This window comes from Podarcis melisellensis (assembly GCF_964234715.1).
Source record: "Podarcis melisellensis genome assembly, chromosome: 13".
NCBI classification, from domain to species: domain Eukaryota; kingdom Metazoa; phylum Chordata; class Lepidosauria; order Squamata; family Lacertidae; genus Podarcis; species Podarcis melisellensis.
In genome coordinates, this window is record NC_138545.1 from 40,728,079 (window position 1) to 40,745,257 (window position 17,179).

A 17,179-nucleotide genomic window follows, 5' to 3' on the forward strand; every position below is an offset into this window, starting at 1 on the left:
CAGTGGTTGGGTATGATAGGAGTTAATAGCCCAACAATACTCGAAGGACCACTGGGTTAAAGTGTTTCACCGTATAACCCCAGTAATATTTACAAAAGCCCTGCAAGGTAGGTCAGTGCTATCTCTGTATTGCTGTCTTGAGAGCCCTGTTGCGCTATTTTATAAGATCTACATTTTAAAAATCATAGGCTCGGACGTGGACTGAGGTCAAGATAATGGGTGTGGGTGTGTGGGTATGTGTTTAAGGTTGTCTAGTTAAGTCCACAGCTGAGATGAGATTTGAGCCAGGGTCTTCCCACCTCAATGTTCCTGCCCTTAGGTGTCTCATTCCAATAACTCTCTACTTCAAAATGGATCTTCTTAAATAATACTATTATGCTGGTGAAGCAAACTTGGTTTTTTCCGATTTCAGATAGGGCAGCAACTACTGTTAAGAAATTGGCACGTATTTTTAAACTAGAAAATATGCACAGCTTTGGTTCTTATGTGTCTGTTTCAAGAAGTTCTGTTTTGTTATTTGGATTATATAGATAACGTTTGATAAAAAATACGCATGGCTTTAATTGCTAGCTAAATTCGGCCAATCATATAGTGTCCTCCGTGAGAGGAGAAGAACAAAGGTGAGCTTTCACAACTAGTACACCTTCTCTCCAGTAGTCAGTCATCATGTCACTGTGTATGAAGTATATTTTGTTCGCTTCTGATTTAGCCCGCTGGAAGTCTACCAGGGAAGAGAGAACTCCTAGTGCTGTTAATTTTCTGTTTGGCGAAATGTGTGGTGCCACAGTACTGATAACCATGTGTTGTTGAGACTGCTGTGACCCGTTCCAGACACTGTAACTCGTGTCTCTGCAGTAGGAGGCAGCAATCTTTCTGAACACCAAGTTCCTGGAAACTGCAGGAGGAGAGGGTGCTCTTTTGCACTTAGGTCCTGTTTGTGGGCTTCCCATAGCAATCTGGCTGGCCACTATGAAAACAGGACACTGAAACTACATTGGCTCAGTCCAGCAGGCTCGTCTTATGTACTAAATGCCTCTCCCTTTCAGTGGCCAATTGTTACTTTTGTCACTTGAGGTTCACTGAAAACAATTCTCTCTCTTTCTCTCTCATTTACCAGCTACTCAGTCACAGGATTCATAGATAAAAACAAGGACACTTTATTTCAAGATTTCAAGCGCCTGATGTACAACAGGTAAGGAGCCAAGCTTCAGACATGTAAAACTGGGAAATAAATTCATAACGAATTTTAAAAAATGTTTAAAAGTACTTTCCCTCTCCAAAACAGAGTCCTTTTCGTTGAGGTTAATTCAGATGGAAATTCCCGTGTGTCAAAAAAAAAAAGGTTATTTATGTATGCCACTACTGTGGCCTGTGTTTTTGTTAGCCCCAAAATGGAAAATGAGCGAGGTCTAAAGAAGAATGGTAACTTAAACTGATGAAATATGTGCAGCTTGTGGACCTAACAGATAGAATAAGACAGCAAGAAGAACATATGTTTAGAGAAGATTGGAAAATGTTTATTGAATGTATTGGGGGGAAATTGTGTACACTTGAAAGCGTTGGCAGCATTAAGATAAACACAACAGTGTAAACAAGTTTTGATGGATGTAATAATAATGGAATACTAAATGGTTTAGTTTATGTAAAATATGCAGGGATTTATGATATGCAAAATGAACCATGGAAAGAGAAGAAGGGAAGTCATCAACATTTTAAGGTTGGTTAAATGAATATTTCAAATGGTAAAACAGAAAATTTAATAAAAGTTATACAAAGAAAGGAGTCAAGCTTCAGCTATTTGTATGTCTCTTCACTACAGCTGACCAAATATTACTGACCTTTCTACTCTTTTTTCCCCCTGGCTTTGTAGCTCCAATCCCGTACTGAGAAAGATGTGGCCAGAAGGCAAGTTGAGCATCACAGAAGTGACCAAGCGACCACTGACCGCTGCTACCCTTTTCAAGAACTCAATGATTGCTTTAGTGGACAACCTGGCGTCAAAGGTAATAATGGGTTTCGGTTTAAGGCAGAGGTGGAGAACCTTAGACTCAGGGCTAAATGGGACCTCCAGGCACTCTCCATAGGACACACCCCCTCACCAGCCCCTGTTCTGCAACTTCCTTGAGTGACTTAGCTGAAATTCTTGCACTGTCATCATGCCTGGGTATTGAAACCTCATGACTTTTCGTGTGGCTGGAATGTAGCTTACTGTTCAAAAAAGAGTCACATACTTCTCCTGTGTCCGCTCTTCCCTTTGCCCCAACTCACAATTCACAAGTAGCCTTGGCAAAGTGGCTCTCATGATGGAAAAGGATCCCAGCACCTGGTCTAATGTCAGTTTTTTTCATCTACCCTGTTTCCCCAAAAGTAAGACAACCCCCCCCCCAATATAAGACCTACTTCCAGTTTTGCCTCTCGCTGTAATATAAGGCCTCCCCCGAATATAAAGCCTCCCCGATAATAAGGCCACCCTGGAATATAAGGCCCCCGAAGCTACCGTAAGGCATTGTACAGTATACAGGTAATACATTTCCTTTTTTTCCCCCCAACAATAAATGTGTACCATATTCTTCTTCATGGAAAAAATAAGACATCCCCTGAAAATAAGACCTAGCGCATCTTTGGGAGCAAAAATTAATATAAGACACTGTCTTATTTTTGGGGAAACAGGGTATGTAGGATTTCATTATTAAAAATACTAGGCTTCCAAACAAGAGCAACAGCACAGAATTCCTACAGCACGTTCGTTCTACATTCAGAGGGTTAGATAGTGCTTCTTGCAACCCTCCTGCCAACACTGAAGAAAGTTGATGATTTTTTTTAAAGATGAGAAAGCAGAGGTTGATAGGCTAGCTGACCCAGGACTTGAACTGGGCTCTGATGTTTTCCAGAGGTATAATTTCTAAAGATGGGTGATGGGTGCAAAGCTTGCCAGGAAACCACTCTGACCTGGAAGCATGAACCTTTAGTCTAATACGTGGTAGAATTGGTTAACTGGTAAGTCTGGGGTTTGTATATGACTAGTGGCGTGCTATGATTGGTTACAGACTTAGTTGGTATTTTTATGTTCCATTGCTGCGTGAGCAGAATGAGAAAGGGGGCAGATTTCATGAGCTCTCTGATGACATTAGTGGCGGTCAAGTGACCTGCAGCCATTCTTTTGCTGTCTTAGCTTTACACCAGTAGGGGAGTCAGGACTTGCCCAGGGGTAATGTAGATAGAATCTGCAACAAGCTGGCCATTCCTTCTGATTGCCCCTTCCCTGTGCTTCTGGCGATATCCATTTCCTCAGTCTTAGGCTGGTTTAGTTACAGCAGCATAAGGTTTACATTGACAATGTTAAAGGTAAAGGTAAAGGGACTCCTGACCGTTAGGTCCAGTCATGGCCGACTCTGGGGTTGCGGCGCTCATCTCACTTTATTGGCCGAGGGAGCCGGCGTACAGCTTCCGGGTCATGTGGCCAGCATGACTAAGCCACGTCTGGCAAACCAGAGCAGTGCACGGAAACGCCATTTACCTTCCCGCTGGAGCGGTACCTATTTTTCTACTTGCACTGTGTGCTTTCAAACTGCTAGGTTGGCAGGAGCAGGGACCGAGCAACAGGAGCTCACCCTGTCGTGGGGATTCGAACCGCCAACCTTCTGATTAGCAAGCCCTAGGCTCTGTGGTTTAGACCACAGCGCCACCCGCGTCCCACACCGACAATGTTACGATGCTGTAAATTTCCTACACGGTCATAACCTGGGCTTATGTTGGCATAGAGGACTTAATAGCAATCCAACCCTTGTCTGGTCAGTATAACTTGAGGACAGAATACTACTAGCAGCCAACTTTAGCCCATGCTAGCAAAGATCTTGGCAAAGGGCTCTGTAAGCCACTTGTGCCTTGCAAGAATAGCACCAGAGGGTTCCTCAGAAACATGCAAGCTTCAAAAACAAAGCATGTAAGGAAAAAGCCCTGCTGCTATTCATACAGGGTTGGTGCCTGTATCTAAGCTCACATGGGAACGGGTCAGTGCAGCGCCTCTGAGGTTTATTTCAGTTTATTTCTCCATCCTTTTTTTATTTTACTGACTTGAACCTTCTTTTGCATTATGGGGATTAATCACATGATGGGTAGACAGTGCTCTGTGTGAGGCAAAATTATTGAAGCTTTAAAATCTTAATTTAAAAGGCGAAGCAGTAAAGAGACCCAGGGAGAAGGTACAAACAAAATGCATTAGGAGGTTCCATGGGGATTTCTTCCTGCAGAGTGTGTAGGAAAGGTTCCGTCTTAATCATTCAAAAGTTTTATGTGCAATCTTTTCCTTAATGAAGAAGGACTGCCGAGTTCTTCAGAGCAAAAATGTGGACATTAAAGTCTGACTCTTTGGCAGCCATTAAGAGCTTTACAGCTGTCAAGCCAATATGTTAAATAAATGGGTTATAATGGTTGCATTAAATTTTTTTTTATGAGGGAAGCGTAATATTGTGTGCTAAACAGCTGACAAAATGTGCTGTTCAAAAACTGTCCCGTGTTGAATAGCATTAACTTCATTGTTGTCTTTATTTTATTTTTGTAAGTTTACATTTGTAATGCACTATATATATATCTGTATCTATATCATCTATATCTCGCTTCTTCAAAAAAACTTGCTGTGGTTGCTAATATGCTGTCAATATACCAAATTAAGAATGTTGGTGCTTACCTGTAAAGACTTAAACAACTTGGGACTAGCTGAATCCTTCAATAGCATAGACCTAACTGGTCACTAAATCTTCAGCCAAGGTACTCCTGGTTGTTTCACAACCAACAGTGATCCATCTTGCATCAACCCAGTGGAGGATCTTTTCTGTTGTGACACCCAGCCTATGGAACAAACTTCCAAGATAATGCAAGTGCCTGTCTGCTTGCTAAGAACTTACCAATTATCCTACTTTTATATCATTTTGCATAAAAAACTTAAAGCAATTCACAATAAAACATTAAAAGTACAACACGAATGTATTAAGGCCAGTGTATTGAGTTTATCTGGACTTGATTGCTGCTGTATTTGTTGCTTTGTTGTAGTTCTAATGTTTTCAAGCACAATTCAAAGTGTTGGTGCTGACTTTAAAGCCCTAAACGGCCTTGGTCCTGTATACCCGAAGGAGCGTCTCCACCCCCATCGTTCAGCCCAGACACTGAGATCCAGCGCCGAGGGTCTTCTGGCAGTGAAGTAAGGTTACAGGGAACCAGACAGAGGGCCTTCTCGGTAGTGGCACCCACCCTGTGGAACACCCTCCCTTCAGATGTGTAGGAAATAAGTAGCTATCTTCTCTTTAAAAGACATCTGAAGGCAGCCCTGTTCAGGGAAATTTTTAATTTAAATTTTTAATATTTAACGCTTGATTGGGAGCCGCCCAGAGTGGCTGGGGAAACTCAGCCAGATGGGCAGGGTATAAATAATAAATTATTATTATTATTATTATTATTATTATTATTATTATTATTATTATTATTATTATATTCTAATGTCTTATTATGAACTGCTTTGAGATTTTTATGAAAGGTGAATAAAAAGTAATTTAAAAAGTAAATTAAAAGTAATTTAAATAAAGAGAAAACAGTTTAATAATAATTTAGAAGCCTGCTGATCTTGTTAATGGTCTCCTCTCGGTACCTCTGATTCTGGCCGATTATTTTTGCTTAGATTCTCCATCTGACCTTCAGACTTTCCCCTTTTCCATTCAAATCAGTGGAGCATGTAATACAGTCAAGAGTCTTCGGTCATGGAGCCATTGGCAGAGTTGTCTTATTGTTCAGACCATAGAAGAGTCCTGATTCACAAGCTCTTATGTTGGGTGGGGGGATTACCACCCAGGCCAATTAGTGCTCAGAGACTTATTTCACAATTTGACTGATTACCCTGCAGTTCCTTCCTTAAACTAGAGATTGGGAATGGTGCACAAACCAAATCCCCACCTAAATTGTTGTCAACTACTCCGCGAATATTTGGCCTGTAAATTAGCCTGTTCAATTTTTGGAATAAATGCACTAAATTTTGCTCTGACTCTCCAGGTTCAGGATCTAATGTGTCAGTTATGGCATGCCAATTAACTGCCTGTATAGATCTCAGATTTTTCTAGCACTTAACCTCAGTCCATTTGTCTGTAGGGATTTGCTTCTTGCCCTATATTCCTTTTGGGTAAGGTGGGCAAATATTCTCCTCCTTTCTAAAATGTCGTTTTGTGACTCACTAACAGTAAGAATGACGAGCCATCTCACTCAGTGGATGAAGGAATAAGACTGCATTAGAATGTTAATAACCAAGATATCAGTAGGTATGTAAAAGCATCCATTTAGGAGCATTTATTAGAAAGGATACACCCCAAAGCCTTCACTCTACCTTTATTTATTGTTATATCAGGATCAAAAGAATATCTGGGCACCATAAAAGCTAAATGTACTTCCCCTACCTTCCCTGTCTTATTAAGGGGTTTGTGTGCTCTCATTTCTTGTCAAGCAGATCTTGTAAGCCAGGAAATAAAAGACAAGAGGTGTTTCCCATGCACCTTTTTAAAAATAATATCTTTGGACTGATTTATGCTCCTGCCATGTGTAATGGAGTGTGGCTGATAAATACTAAATCCTTAGAGTTGCCTCTTGAGGCTTAGGGCTTCTTTCAAAAGATCACCAGAGGTCTTTCCTTAATGTTCCTTTCACTGACAGCTGTAGTGAGTGATGGACCATTGTGAGACTTGGTTTTTTTTAATCTCTGGGGACCCCTCTCGTTTGTTTCTTAATCTCTCATTTGCTGTCCGAACCTGCTCCCTTCTCCTTCCTCCTTGTGGTTCCATTTGTTTCCACTGCAAATGAGCTTTGTCAGTGTACTTAATTCCATCACTTAATAAACCAGGCATCTAGTTGAAAGGCATCTTTTCTTAACCTCGGCCAGCATGAAATGTGTAGCATGTCGTTTGTCAAACACTTGCCATAGCAAACCTCTGAATGCTTTTTTTAAAATAAATAAAAATTGTTGAAGCAACCTTTAATACAATCATTTCCAGGCAATGCTTGCTTTTTCATTTGGATAGCTTGGCCTTCCCCAAGTTAGCAACCTACAGATGCTGTTGGATTCCAGCACCCATCAGTCCAACTGGCATGGCCAGTGCTCAGGGCTGATGGGAGTTGCAGTCTAAAACACCTGGAGGACATCAGGTTGGGTAATAATAATATAATAATAATTTTTTATTTATATCCCACCCATCTGGCTGGGTTTCCCCAGCCACTCTGGGCGGCCCCAACAGAAAATTAAAAGCACAATAAAATGTCAAATGTTAAACATTTCCCTAAACAGATGCCTTCAGATGTCTTCTAAAAGTCTGGTAGTTTTTCTCTTTGACATCTGGTGGAAGGGCGTTCCACAGGGTGGGTGCCACTACCAAGAAGGCCCTCTGCCTGATTCCCTGTAACCTCATTCTCGCAGGGAGGGAACCACCAGAAGGCCCTTGGAGCTGGACCTCAGTGTCCGGGCTGAACGATGGGGGTGGAGACGCTCCTTCAGGTATACTGGGCCGAGGTCGTTTAGGGCTTTAAAGGTCAACACCAACACTTTGAATTGTGGTTAGCCCTAACCATGTTTAGGACCAACATGGAGGAAGAGGAGCATGCAATTCTCTGGCTTGTTTTCTTTGCAACGATTATCCGATTTGGAGTATTACATTTGCACTGCCCTGCCCTTGCGCCTTGGCTCTTAGCACTAAAATTGTTGTGTTCCTCACTGCCTCCCACTAGGAACCATACTATGTCCGCTGCATTAAGCCTAATGACAAAAAGTCGCCACAGCTGTTTGATGAGGAGCGTTGCAGGCATCAGGTGGAATACCTTGGACTCCTGGAAAACGTCAGGGTCCGAAGAGCAGGTTTCGCCTATCGTCAAACATACGAGAAATTCCTTCACAGGTAAGGAAAGATAAAACTGACTAGCCTTCAGATGTTTGGGGACCATCTAGAGGCTTGGCAGAAATGACTGAAATGTAACGTGTTGAGTGGTACTGGCTTTATATACCCCCTGCTTTATTTTGGAGAATAAACTAACTTGTATAGGGATTTATTTATTTATTTCAAAAAATTTTTACAAAGTAATAATCATAAATAAATAAGAATAAAAATGTGCACCCCACCCCAAGACCATTCCATTGTAACTATCCAACCTCCCAAAATTTCAAAACCTCTTGCGATGGTTTGACCCCTTTTAACAATACAAATTCTACAAACGCCTTCCATATCTCCTCAAAATAATTTCTCCTGCATATTCCCCATCTTACCTTAATAGCACATGTTAATTTATCATTAATAGATATATCCCACAGCTCTTTATACCATTCTTCCATTTTATATTCTGCTTGCCCCTTCCACTTCCTCGCTATAATAACTTGTGCAGCCATCAATAAATTTGTGAGCAAGTCCTTCACAGCCTGCAAACCTTCCACCCCCATTGCAAATGGATAATAATGCTACCTCTGGACTTTCAGCCAGCTTTAACCCGGTGATTTCTGTTATCTCCTTAAACACCCTTTGCCAAAAAAAAGCACACATTTACACGTATAGGGATTTCTGTTGGCATTAATGAGAATAGTTTCACCAGGCCAGTTTTATAGACCTTTAATAGAGGCATGGGGAACCTTTGGCCTTCCAGATGTTGCTGAACATCAACTCATCATCCCATGCCATCTGCCATGCTTGCTGGGGCTGGTGGGAGTTATAATTCACCAGTATCTAGAGGGCCATTGGTTCCCCACCTTTAACACCTCTGTTTTAAAATATTTTGCATGTAGTTTTGTGGTCATAGCTTTGGTTTCTTAGAGAGCAGCTTGGTATCATCCCTGTAGGATAAATTCAATGTCCAGAAGTTGTGCGGTTCTCCCACTACACCTTTCCTCCCAAGAAATATTTTCCCCATCCGCGGTTAGCAAGCAGAGAGCTGGAACCAAGAACAAGAGTTTGGCTGTCTGAATATATCATATATTTACGCCGTGGGCTCCCTGTGGCAGAGCAGGAGCTCCTCAGCAGATCTAAATGAAAATGGATGCGCATGCATGCTCCCAAGCGCACACTCCGGTGCAAAGCTATGCGCCATTTTCGGCAAAGCACCTTTCTGTGTGACTGAATATGTGAGTTGCAGCTTCTTTAATTCCGAAGAGATACCGAGGTCACCTTGGACGCCGAATGCTGCTATTTATGCTGGTGATAAGCTGTTAAAGCTTGAGCAAAGAAATTCAGATGGGAGAGCAGGGCTGCCTTGTAGTGTGCCTCTGCTTTAACTTGGGGAGTGGCTGCCGAGACCACGTAACACCGGTCCTGAAAGACCTACATTGGCTCCCAGTACGTTTCCGGGCACAATTCAAAGTGTTGGTGCTGAGCTTTAAAGCCCTAAATGGCCTCGGCCCAGTATACCTGAAGGAGCGTCTCCACCCCCATCATTCAGCCCAGATACTGATGTCCAACTCTGAGGGTCTTCTGGCAGTTCCCTCCCTGTGAGGTTACAGGGAACCAGGCAGAGGGCCTTCTTGGTAGTGGCGCCCACCCTGTGGAACGCCCTCCCGTCAGATGTCAAGAAAATAAACAACTATCTGCCTTTTAGAAGATATCTGAAGGCAACCCTGTTTAGGGAGGTTTTTAATGTTTGATGTTTTATTCTGTTTTTATTCTGTTGGGAGCCGCTCAGAGTGGCTGGGGAAACCCAGCCAGATGGGCGGGGTATAAATATATATTTTTTTTACTCTAGGCAGCCCTTTCCTGTCTTTGGCTAGGATTTTGTAAGGCATTCTTGGGCCATATGGACAACTACAGTGGTACCTCAGGTTACATACGCTTCAGGTTACATACATTTCAGGTTACATATTCTGCTAACCCAGAAATAGTGCTTCAGGTTAAGAACTTTGCTTCAGGATGAGAACAGAAATTGTGCTCTGGCGGCGCAGCAGCATCAGGAGGCCCCATTAGCTAAAGTGGTGCTTCAGGTTAAGAACAGTTTCAGGTTAAGTACGGACCTCCGGAACAAATTAAGTACTTAACCTGAGGTACCACTGTATACTCAAAGCCAGCTGTGCATTCTCTGTCTCTTAGCTCCAGGAGACAACTGCTGGAATTCAGCAGGTGGGAGATATTGTTGTCGAGCAGGCAAGGGCAGAAGACTTGCCAGTTGTTGCACCTCTTATTGCTTTCTGTGCCTGAAAAGGCCTCTGACTTAAGCACCTACAATACCTATTGACTTGCTAGGCTGGTGAAGGTCCTTGTTCAGTCCCAAGAGCCCTTGGCAGATAGGAATAATTCTGCTTGATCCAGGCCCCACCCTCTTATCAACTGAGTTACTCTAACCCATTGAGCGTATTTATCTGGAGTTTCATTCTGCAAAACTGGAACATCCTTCAAGCTTGGTAGTGAAATAGGCCATTCAAATGATCTGTCAAACAGTAAGATGACACTCCGTGGAACATAAACCAGTTCGAACCCAGTTCGACTGTAGCCTGCACAGGTCACTGATTCCATTATCTGCATTTGCAATTCCTTTCCATGTGAAGTGGAAAAAGATAAAGTCCCATCGCATTTGTTGAGGTCATGCTGGGGATGCCCTAGTAATAATAATAATAATAATAATAATAATAATAATAATAATAATAATAATTTTTATTTATACCCAGCCCTCCCCAGCCAAGGCCGGGCTCAGGGCGGCTAACAAGCAATAATAAAAACAAATTGAATGAATACAACTTAAAAACAAAATTAAAATACAACATTAAAATATTGAAACCTCATCACAGGAGAAGAAAGGAAAAGAAAGAGGGGGAGGGAATCAAATTGGCTCCAAGCCAAAGGCCAGGTGGAATAACTCTGTCTTACAGGTCCTGCGGAAAGAAATAAGATCCTGCAGGGCTCTGGTCTCATGAGGCAGAGCGTTCCACCAGGCCGGAGCCAGAGTTGAAAACACCCTGGCTCTGGTTGAAGCTAATCTAACTTCCTTAGGGCCCGGGACCACTAGGGTGTTGCTATTTATGGAGCTTGAGGCTCTCTGTCAGGCATACCGGGAGAGGCGGTCCCGTAGGCACGAAGGTACATACTGGCTCCCAGTATGTTTCCGGGCACAATTCAAAGTGTTGGTGCTGACCTTTAAAGTAAAGTAGCCCTTTACCATGATACTGATGAGTCTGCGAGTGAGCAGAGATGACAAACACAACTCCAACAGTGCTTTCTTTTAAAATTCTGGTATGCAGGTACAAGATAATCCCTGAATTTACTTGGCCAAATCACAAGCTCCCATCGGACAAGGAGGCTGTGAAAAAACTGATTGAGCACTGCGGGTTCCAACACGACGTGGCCTACGGCAAGACCAAGATTTTCATCCGCACGCCTCGGACACTCTTTACATTGGAAGAACTACACGCCAAGATGCTTGTGTGGGTTGTTCTCTTCTTACAGAAGGTGAGAGGCAGTAGCAAAAGCTGCTCTAAAATAACCCAGCTCTAGCCACTGTGGGCTTATTAAAGGTGGCAGTATGGCCTGTGGCAGATTCCCAGTGCACTGTTAGCTTAATCTTTATGCTGAACCTGATTTTTAGGGAAAGGGTTCCAGTTCCATTTTGGAGTCGGCTGTTAATGCAAATCCATTTCCCATGATATGCATTAGAGCAGCAGTTCAGACACTAGCCTCCAAAGTTTTCCAAGGGCTACAAGTCTTGTGTCAGGTAATTACTGTATTTTTCGCTCTATAAGACGCACCAGACCACAAGACGCACCTAGTTTTTGGAGGAGGAAAACAAGAAAAAAAATATTCTGAATCTCAGAAGCCAGAACAGCAAGAGGGATCACTGCGCAGTAAAAGCAGCAATCCCTCTTGCTGTTCTGGCTTCTGGGATAGCTGCGCAGCCTGCATTCACTCCATAAGACGCACACACATTTCCCCTTACTTTTTAGGAGGGAAAAAGTGAGTCTTATAGAGCAAAAAATACGGTAGTTGGTTTGTCGAATTAGCCATCAAAATCCGAGTTCAGCACAAGGAACTGGGCGCTTTTAAATAAACTGGGCTAACTAAAAAGACTTGTGCAAACCTGATTTGCAGCAATAAGCAGTTAGTATGTTGTAACTTTAAAACGATTATTGACCTTTGCTTACCTTTAATCCAATTAGAAAGCTGGTTATGGTACAAGAGGAATGGACAAGGCAGGGGTGGCATTTTGGAGCAAGACAGAGAAGGACGTGATTGGGCATAAAAGTTCCAGGGCACCCGTCTGGGGCCGTATTTTCTAACAGAGGACACCAGAAACGAGGGCTTGAAAATAGTGCCGTCTAAAACATAAACCGCATCCCTTGTAATTCCAACTTTGTAGCCTTTTTGTGCAAGCCACAACCAAAGATAGGAATAGTAAAAAAGCACACTTGTGATGATTGCTTTTAAAAACCCTTTTACGCTGTGATTATAATAAAACACAACGTCGTAAATCTGCTCAGGATAAGGGATAAAATTAATGACGTTTCTTGCAGCAGAAGGCCTAGAAACATCAGTTTCTTGGTACTGTTTTGTGCATAGCAGTACTCACAAAGTATAAATGGTTGTTACTCCGGCTTGCATCTCTGTAGGACAAAGGCAGGACTGATTTCTGTAAATGATCCCTTTTGCTATTGCTTGTATGACAGCTTTCCCCACTGCTAGACTGTCCCAATGGGTAAGAGAGGGAAATGGTTGCTGCTTTGCAGTAGCTTGCCCTTTTTACTGTTGCTACCAGCAGGAAGTAGGAAATGAATTTTTAATGTAATGCTAGAATATTGATTCATTACAGCGCACATTAAGTAAACAGAAAAGGGGATTTATGGAAGTGTGATGGGCCTTGTGATGCCATTGATTTCTTTGGAGGGACTTGATTTTCTAAAACAAAAAAAAGAAAGAAAAGGTAATTAGAGGCCTTACCTGGCTTGAAATGCTTTGGAATTGTTATTACATAATTCCTTAAAGACCTATATAGCTTAGCCTAGTTTTTGCTCCATCATGCTTCCACTTAGGACTGCTACTTGTTTTCCACCAGATGGAGCCCTTGCAGGCTTCCAGTGAAGAGATGAAGATTAAGCTTCATATAAAAAATAAGACACAAAAAAAATGAGGCAGTTCAGTTTCTGTGTCACTTTTGTGTGCTTCTTCAGAATGTTTAATAGTTAGCAACTCCCCTTTTTATTTGCCGCTGAACTAGCTTTTGTTCCTCCCCCAATCTGTCTCCGTCTTGCACATTATGTGCAAAACGTGACTGTAGAAAATACTGGAAGAAACTGCTTGCAGTCCTGAGGCGCAAGAATTTTGGGGAGATCGAGGAAAATGAGAGAGGGATACAGAATTTTTTTGATGGAATGAACCACTGCTCTTGGCTCACTAGAGAGTCTGTGGAGGGTTCTGGATTTGCAGTCTTGTGATGATGTTGCTGTGGTTGTTGTAATATGCAAGAGAGATAGATGGTGATCATGGCAACCTTGCTTTCTGTCCATCCTTCTCTATCTTTCATATTTTGTGTACTTCACAAGACTCTGCTGATGGGGCTAAGCACATCAGCCTCCCCTGCTTAACGGAACTTGGAGGGTTTGTTTATTTATTTATTTGCATCTACAGTCAAACCTCTAGGGACATGGGTGGTGCTGTGGGTTAAACCACAGAGTCTAAGCCTTGCTGATCAGAAGGTTGGCGGTTCAAATCCCCGCGGCGGGGTGAGCTCCCGTTGCTCGGTCCCAGCTCCTGCCAACCTAGCAGTTTGACAGCACGTAAAAGTGCAAGTAGATGAATAGGTACCGCTCTGGCGGGAAGGTAAACGGCGTATCTGTGCCCTGCTCTGGTTCGCCAGAAGCGGCTTAGTCATCCGGGCCACATGACCCGGGAGCTCCCTTGGCCAATAAAGCGAGATGAGTGCCGCAACCCCAGAGTCGGTCACGACTGGACCTAATGGTCAGGGGTCCCTTTACCTTTACAGTCAAACCTCAGTTCTTGAATGGCTCAGTTTTCAAATGTTTCAGCTCCCGAACGCTGAAAACCCAGAAGTAAATGCTCCAGTTTTCAAACGATTTTCAGAATCCGAATGTCCGATGTGGCTTCCGTTTTGAGTTTCCCTTTTGAATTGAGGCTTCTGCTTTCAGTTTTTGGTTTCCCAAAGTCAAACGGTCTTCCGGAACGGATTACATTCGAAAACCGAGGTTCCACTGTATAATCTTTCCGCGCCAAGTGTCCAAGGCAGCCAAGACTAACAATATGCAAATGCAGTAGAAAAGCAAATGAAGTAAAATGACAATTAAAAGAACAATAAATGAACGCAAGAGCAGGTTTAAACAGAGAAGCAAAATGAATCCCCCTCAGCGATTTTGAAGGCTTCTACTGTCCAGTGAAAAGCCAGCTGAGAAGAGACTAAATAGGCCTGGTTGAGAAGTGAGTTCAAAACGCTGGTGTAGCCACTGAGAAGACCCTTTCCGGTATCCTTGCCAAATGTGCCTCATGTGTTGGTGTGACCCAGAAATCCATTATTTTCTGAGAACCTTAAAACTAGGCAGGTTCTTGCATGAGAAGTCATGTTCCAATGTTTAGGAGAATGCTCTCCTGATGTTTTGGACTACCCCTTTCATCAGCCTGCGCTGTCCTGGGGCGGATGGTAACTCTGGCTCAGCACATGGAGGGCACTACATTGGGGGAAGGTGGACTTAGGGCTTTGAGTATAATCTGAAGTTTCTGAACGCTGTTCTGAAGACTTATTCAGGTCCCACGAGAGGCAGTGATGGCCACCCATGTGGATGGCTTCACAAGAGGTTCGCACAAATTCATGAAGGATATGGCTATTAGTTTCTGCTAGCCACAATGGCTGTGCTGTACCCCCATGGTCAGAGGCAGTAACGCTTCTGAACACTACTGTATTTCTCGCTGCATAAGACGCACTTTTCCCTTCCTAAAAAGCAAGGGGAAATGTCTATGCGTCTTAGGGAGCGAATGCATGGTCCCTGGAGCCGAATTGCCCAGGGGCGAAAAGGAGATCATGCAGTGGCGCAAAAACGTGGTTACAAAGCACGGATCCACATGGATTCTCAGGATTTTTGCATTGGGCTACCCCAAACTCACCGTCAAATCACATGTCTGTGGCCATAGCATGAACCACAAAAATCATACACTGTTTCGTTCTGATTTTTTTTTCTTGTTTTCCTCCTCTAAAAACTAGTTGTGTCTTATGGAGCGAAAAATACAGTAGTTGCTTGTCCTTTTATGGGTATTTGAGTTGGTTAGAGTTCAGTCCCCATAGGGGACATTTGCGTATTTCTGCATTGCAGTTGGACCAGATGATCCTCAGGGTTCCTTCAAACTCTGCGCTTCTTTGATTCTATGAAACCACAGGAGGGGAGAGTGTTTTTGCGCTTATGTCCTGCTTGTGGGTTAGCTACTGCGAAAACAGAATGCTGGTCTAGATGGGCCAATGACCTGGTTTAGCAGGATCTTACTATTCGGAGGCAGTCCCAGGTAGAGTGTGCATGTTTTTCTAATCCGAATGAGATGTAGCCGGGGCATTTGTCACCATGGCTAAACCGGACATTTCAAGGAAGGTGGTACTGATGGTGCCCTGGCCTCAGCTGAGCAACAGCGTATGCTTTCTTTGCCCTTGCCATTCAAAAGTGTCATGAATAATTGGGGTGGGGAAGCTCAGAGGTGGAATTCTCCAGCTGCTTCGTGTTCAACCAGTTATCTATTTAATAAGTGGTTTGCTTCAAGTAGCTGTATGAGACCTCTATGGAAATAAACACAAGCAGTGTTATCTCAGCGTTCTCTCTGAAAAGAGCCAGCAGGACTTAAATAGCAAATGTAATGGTGTCTCTTCAAATCAGGCTTCTAACACCTTCCTCTTCGCCCTGATCATCCTTGGGTTGACTGTTCCTGTAATGCAGACTCAAGCCATTTAGGACGCTGCCAAGCTTTGCTTCTATCAGAAGCCATCACACTTGGTTCCCGCTGCCACCTCGTCCTTTTATAAGGCCATCAGGTTTGGTTGCATCTGTAAGGTTGAACTGCTAGACTCCATGCAGTTGTGCAAGAAGACAGGCTTATTAACGTTTCAGCCCGGCACACAGGAATGTCCCTTTTGTTGAAAGGGCTGTGTGTCTGCCATCCTTTCCAGTATTGTGAGCTGACAGTGTTTCCCCCCCTCTTCTCTCGTCTATCCCCCCCCCTTTGCCTTGAGGCATTTTATTTCCCCAGACACTCCTCTCAGGAGGCTTGTCAATCAAGACCCTGCAGCTGCTGTTGCCATAGCAACATGGCGGTGGTGGTGGAAATAAGTAGATGGGGGAGAGGAGATGAGAACAAAAGCTGCGGCTGACTTGTCATAATTTAATATTTTGCTTTTCTCTGTCCCAACATGCCCTTAAAGCTGTACATACTAGGAATGGGTCAGCTGCCAAAAAAAAGAAGAAGAAGAAGACGAGGCTTCCACTATTAACAAAAGACTGCGTTTTCGTATTAGATTACAGTCCAACAGCTGTAATCGGAGAAGGGCTTCTGCACAGTGACCCACATCAGGGATGATATAAGGGGTTTGCCATCGATTTAGAAGGCATTTCCCCGTCTTGTGTGCTGGGGTTGTGGAAAGAAGTAGAAATGGGAATTGTTCTGTATCTGATGCAACATACCTGACATGCCATTACGTAGGGATCTTCAGCCAGAATCCTCCAACGTTTCTGAACACCCATTGCTGCATTGCAAAGGCCATTTATTCCTGCCTTTAGCCCAGTGCTTGGGCCACACATAAACTTGGAAACCAGTATGTTTAACAGGCACCTTCATTGCACACTGAAGTCTGGATATATGAAGAACTCTAGTTTAATGAGTAAGCCAAGTTGCATGTGCCCTGCCCTCCGAGTATAGTGTCAATTTCACAGAACCACATTTATTCTGTGTGCAGCAATACAATATCCACTTTTCTGACTCAAACTGTGGTGTCCTTAACGCTAATTAAAAATGGAGGAGGGGAACAGGCATTGTCTCTGACTCCATAATTAGTGAGGCACAGTAAGAGAATCAATTGTATCAGTTTCCACTTTGAATATAAAACTGAACCTCTTTTTTGCAGAATTTTGCCCCTCTCTAAGGGCTCTTTTACCTAATTTTGGAGCCCAGCAGCTTAGAGGCAGAATTTTTCTCCTGCTGCAATATCAACA

General features: G+C 43.2%; 1 protein-coding gene and 1 long non-coding RNA gene across 3 annotated transcripts in view; one reads left to right on the top strand and one right to left on the bottom strand.

Annotated features, from left to right (window-relative positions):
* Positions 1 to 9,892, bottom strand: part of LOC309354399 — a 266,088-nt gene extending 256,196 nt beyond the window's left edge. Inside the window, exon 1 of the long non-coding RNA XR_014162259.1 lies at positions 9,819 to 9,892. This is a non-coding gene — a long non-coding RNA (uncharacterized lncRNA). The remainder of the gene's footprint in view (positions 1 to 9,818) is intronic.
* The window catches only part of MYO1D (myosin ID), a 175,832-nt gene that overhangs the window by 59,579 nt on the left and 99,074 nt on the right, over positions 1 to 17,179 (top strand). For both annotated transcript variants that reach the window (XR_014162166.1, XM_081883878.1), the window contains exons 13-16: positions 1,118 to 1,192; positions 1,871 to 2,003; positions 7,756 to 7,922; positions 11,234 to 11,441. Coding sequence is in view for 1 of the 2 variants with exons in the window: in XM_081883878.1 (XP_081740004.1) it covers positions 1,118 to 1,192; positions 1,871 to 2,003; positions 7,756 to 7,922; positions 11,234 to 11,441 (583 nt within the window). In the remaining variant the exon portion in view is untranslated. The remainder of the gene's footprint in view (positions 1 to 1,117; positions 1,193 to 1,870; positions 2,004 to 7,755; positions 7,923 to 11,233; positions 11,442 to 17,179) is intronic.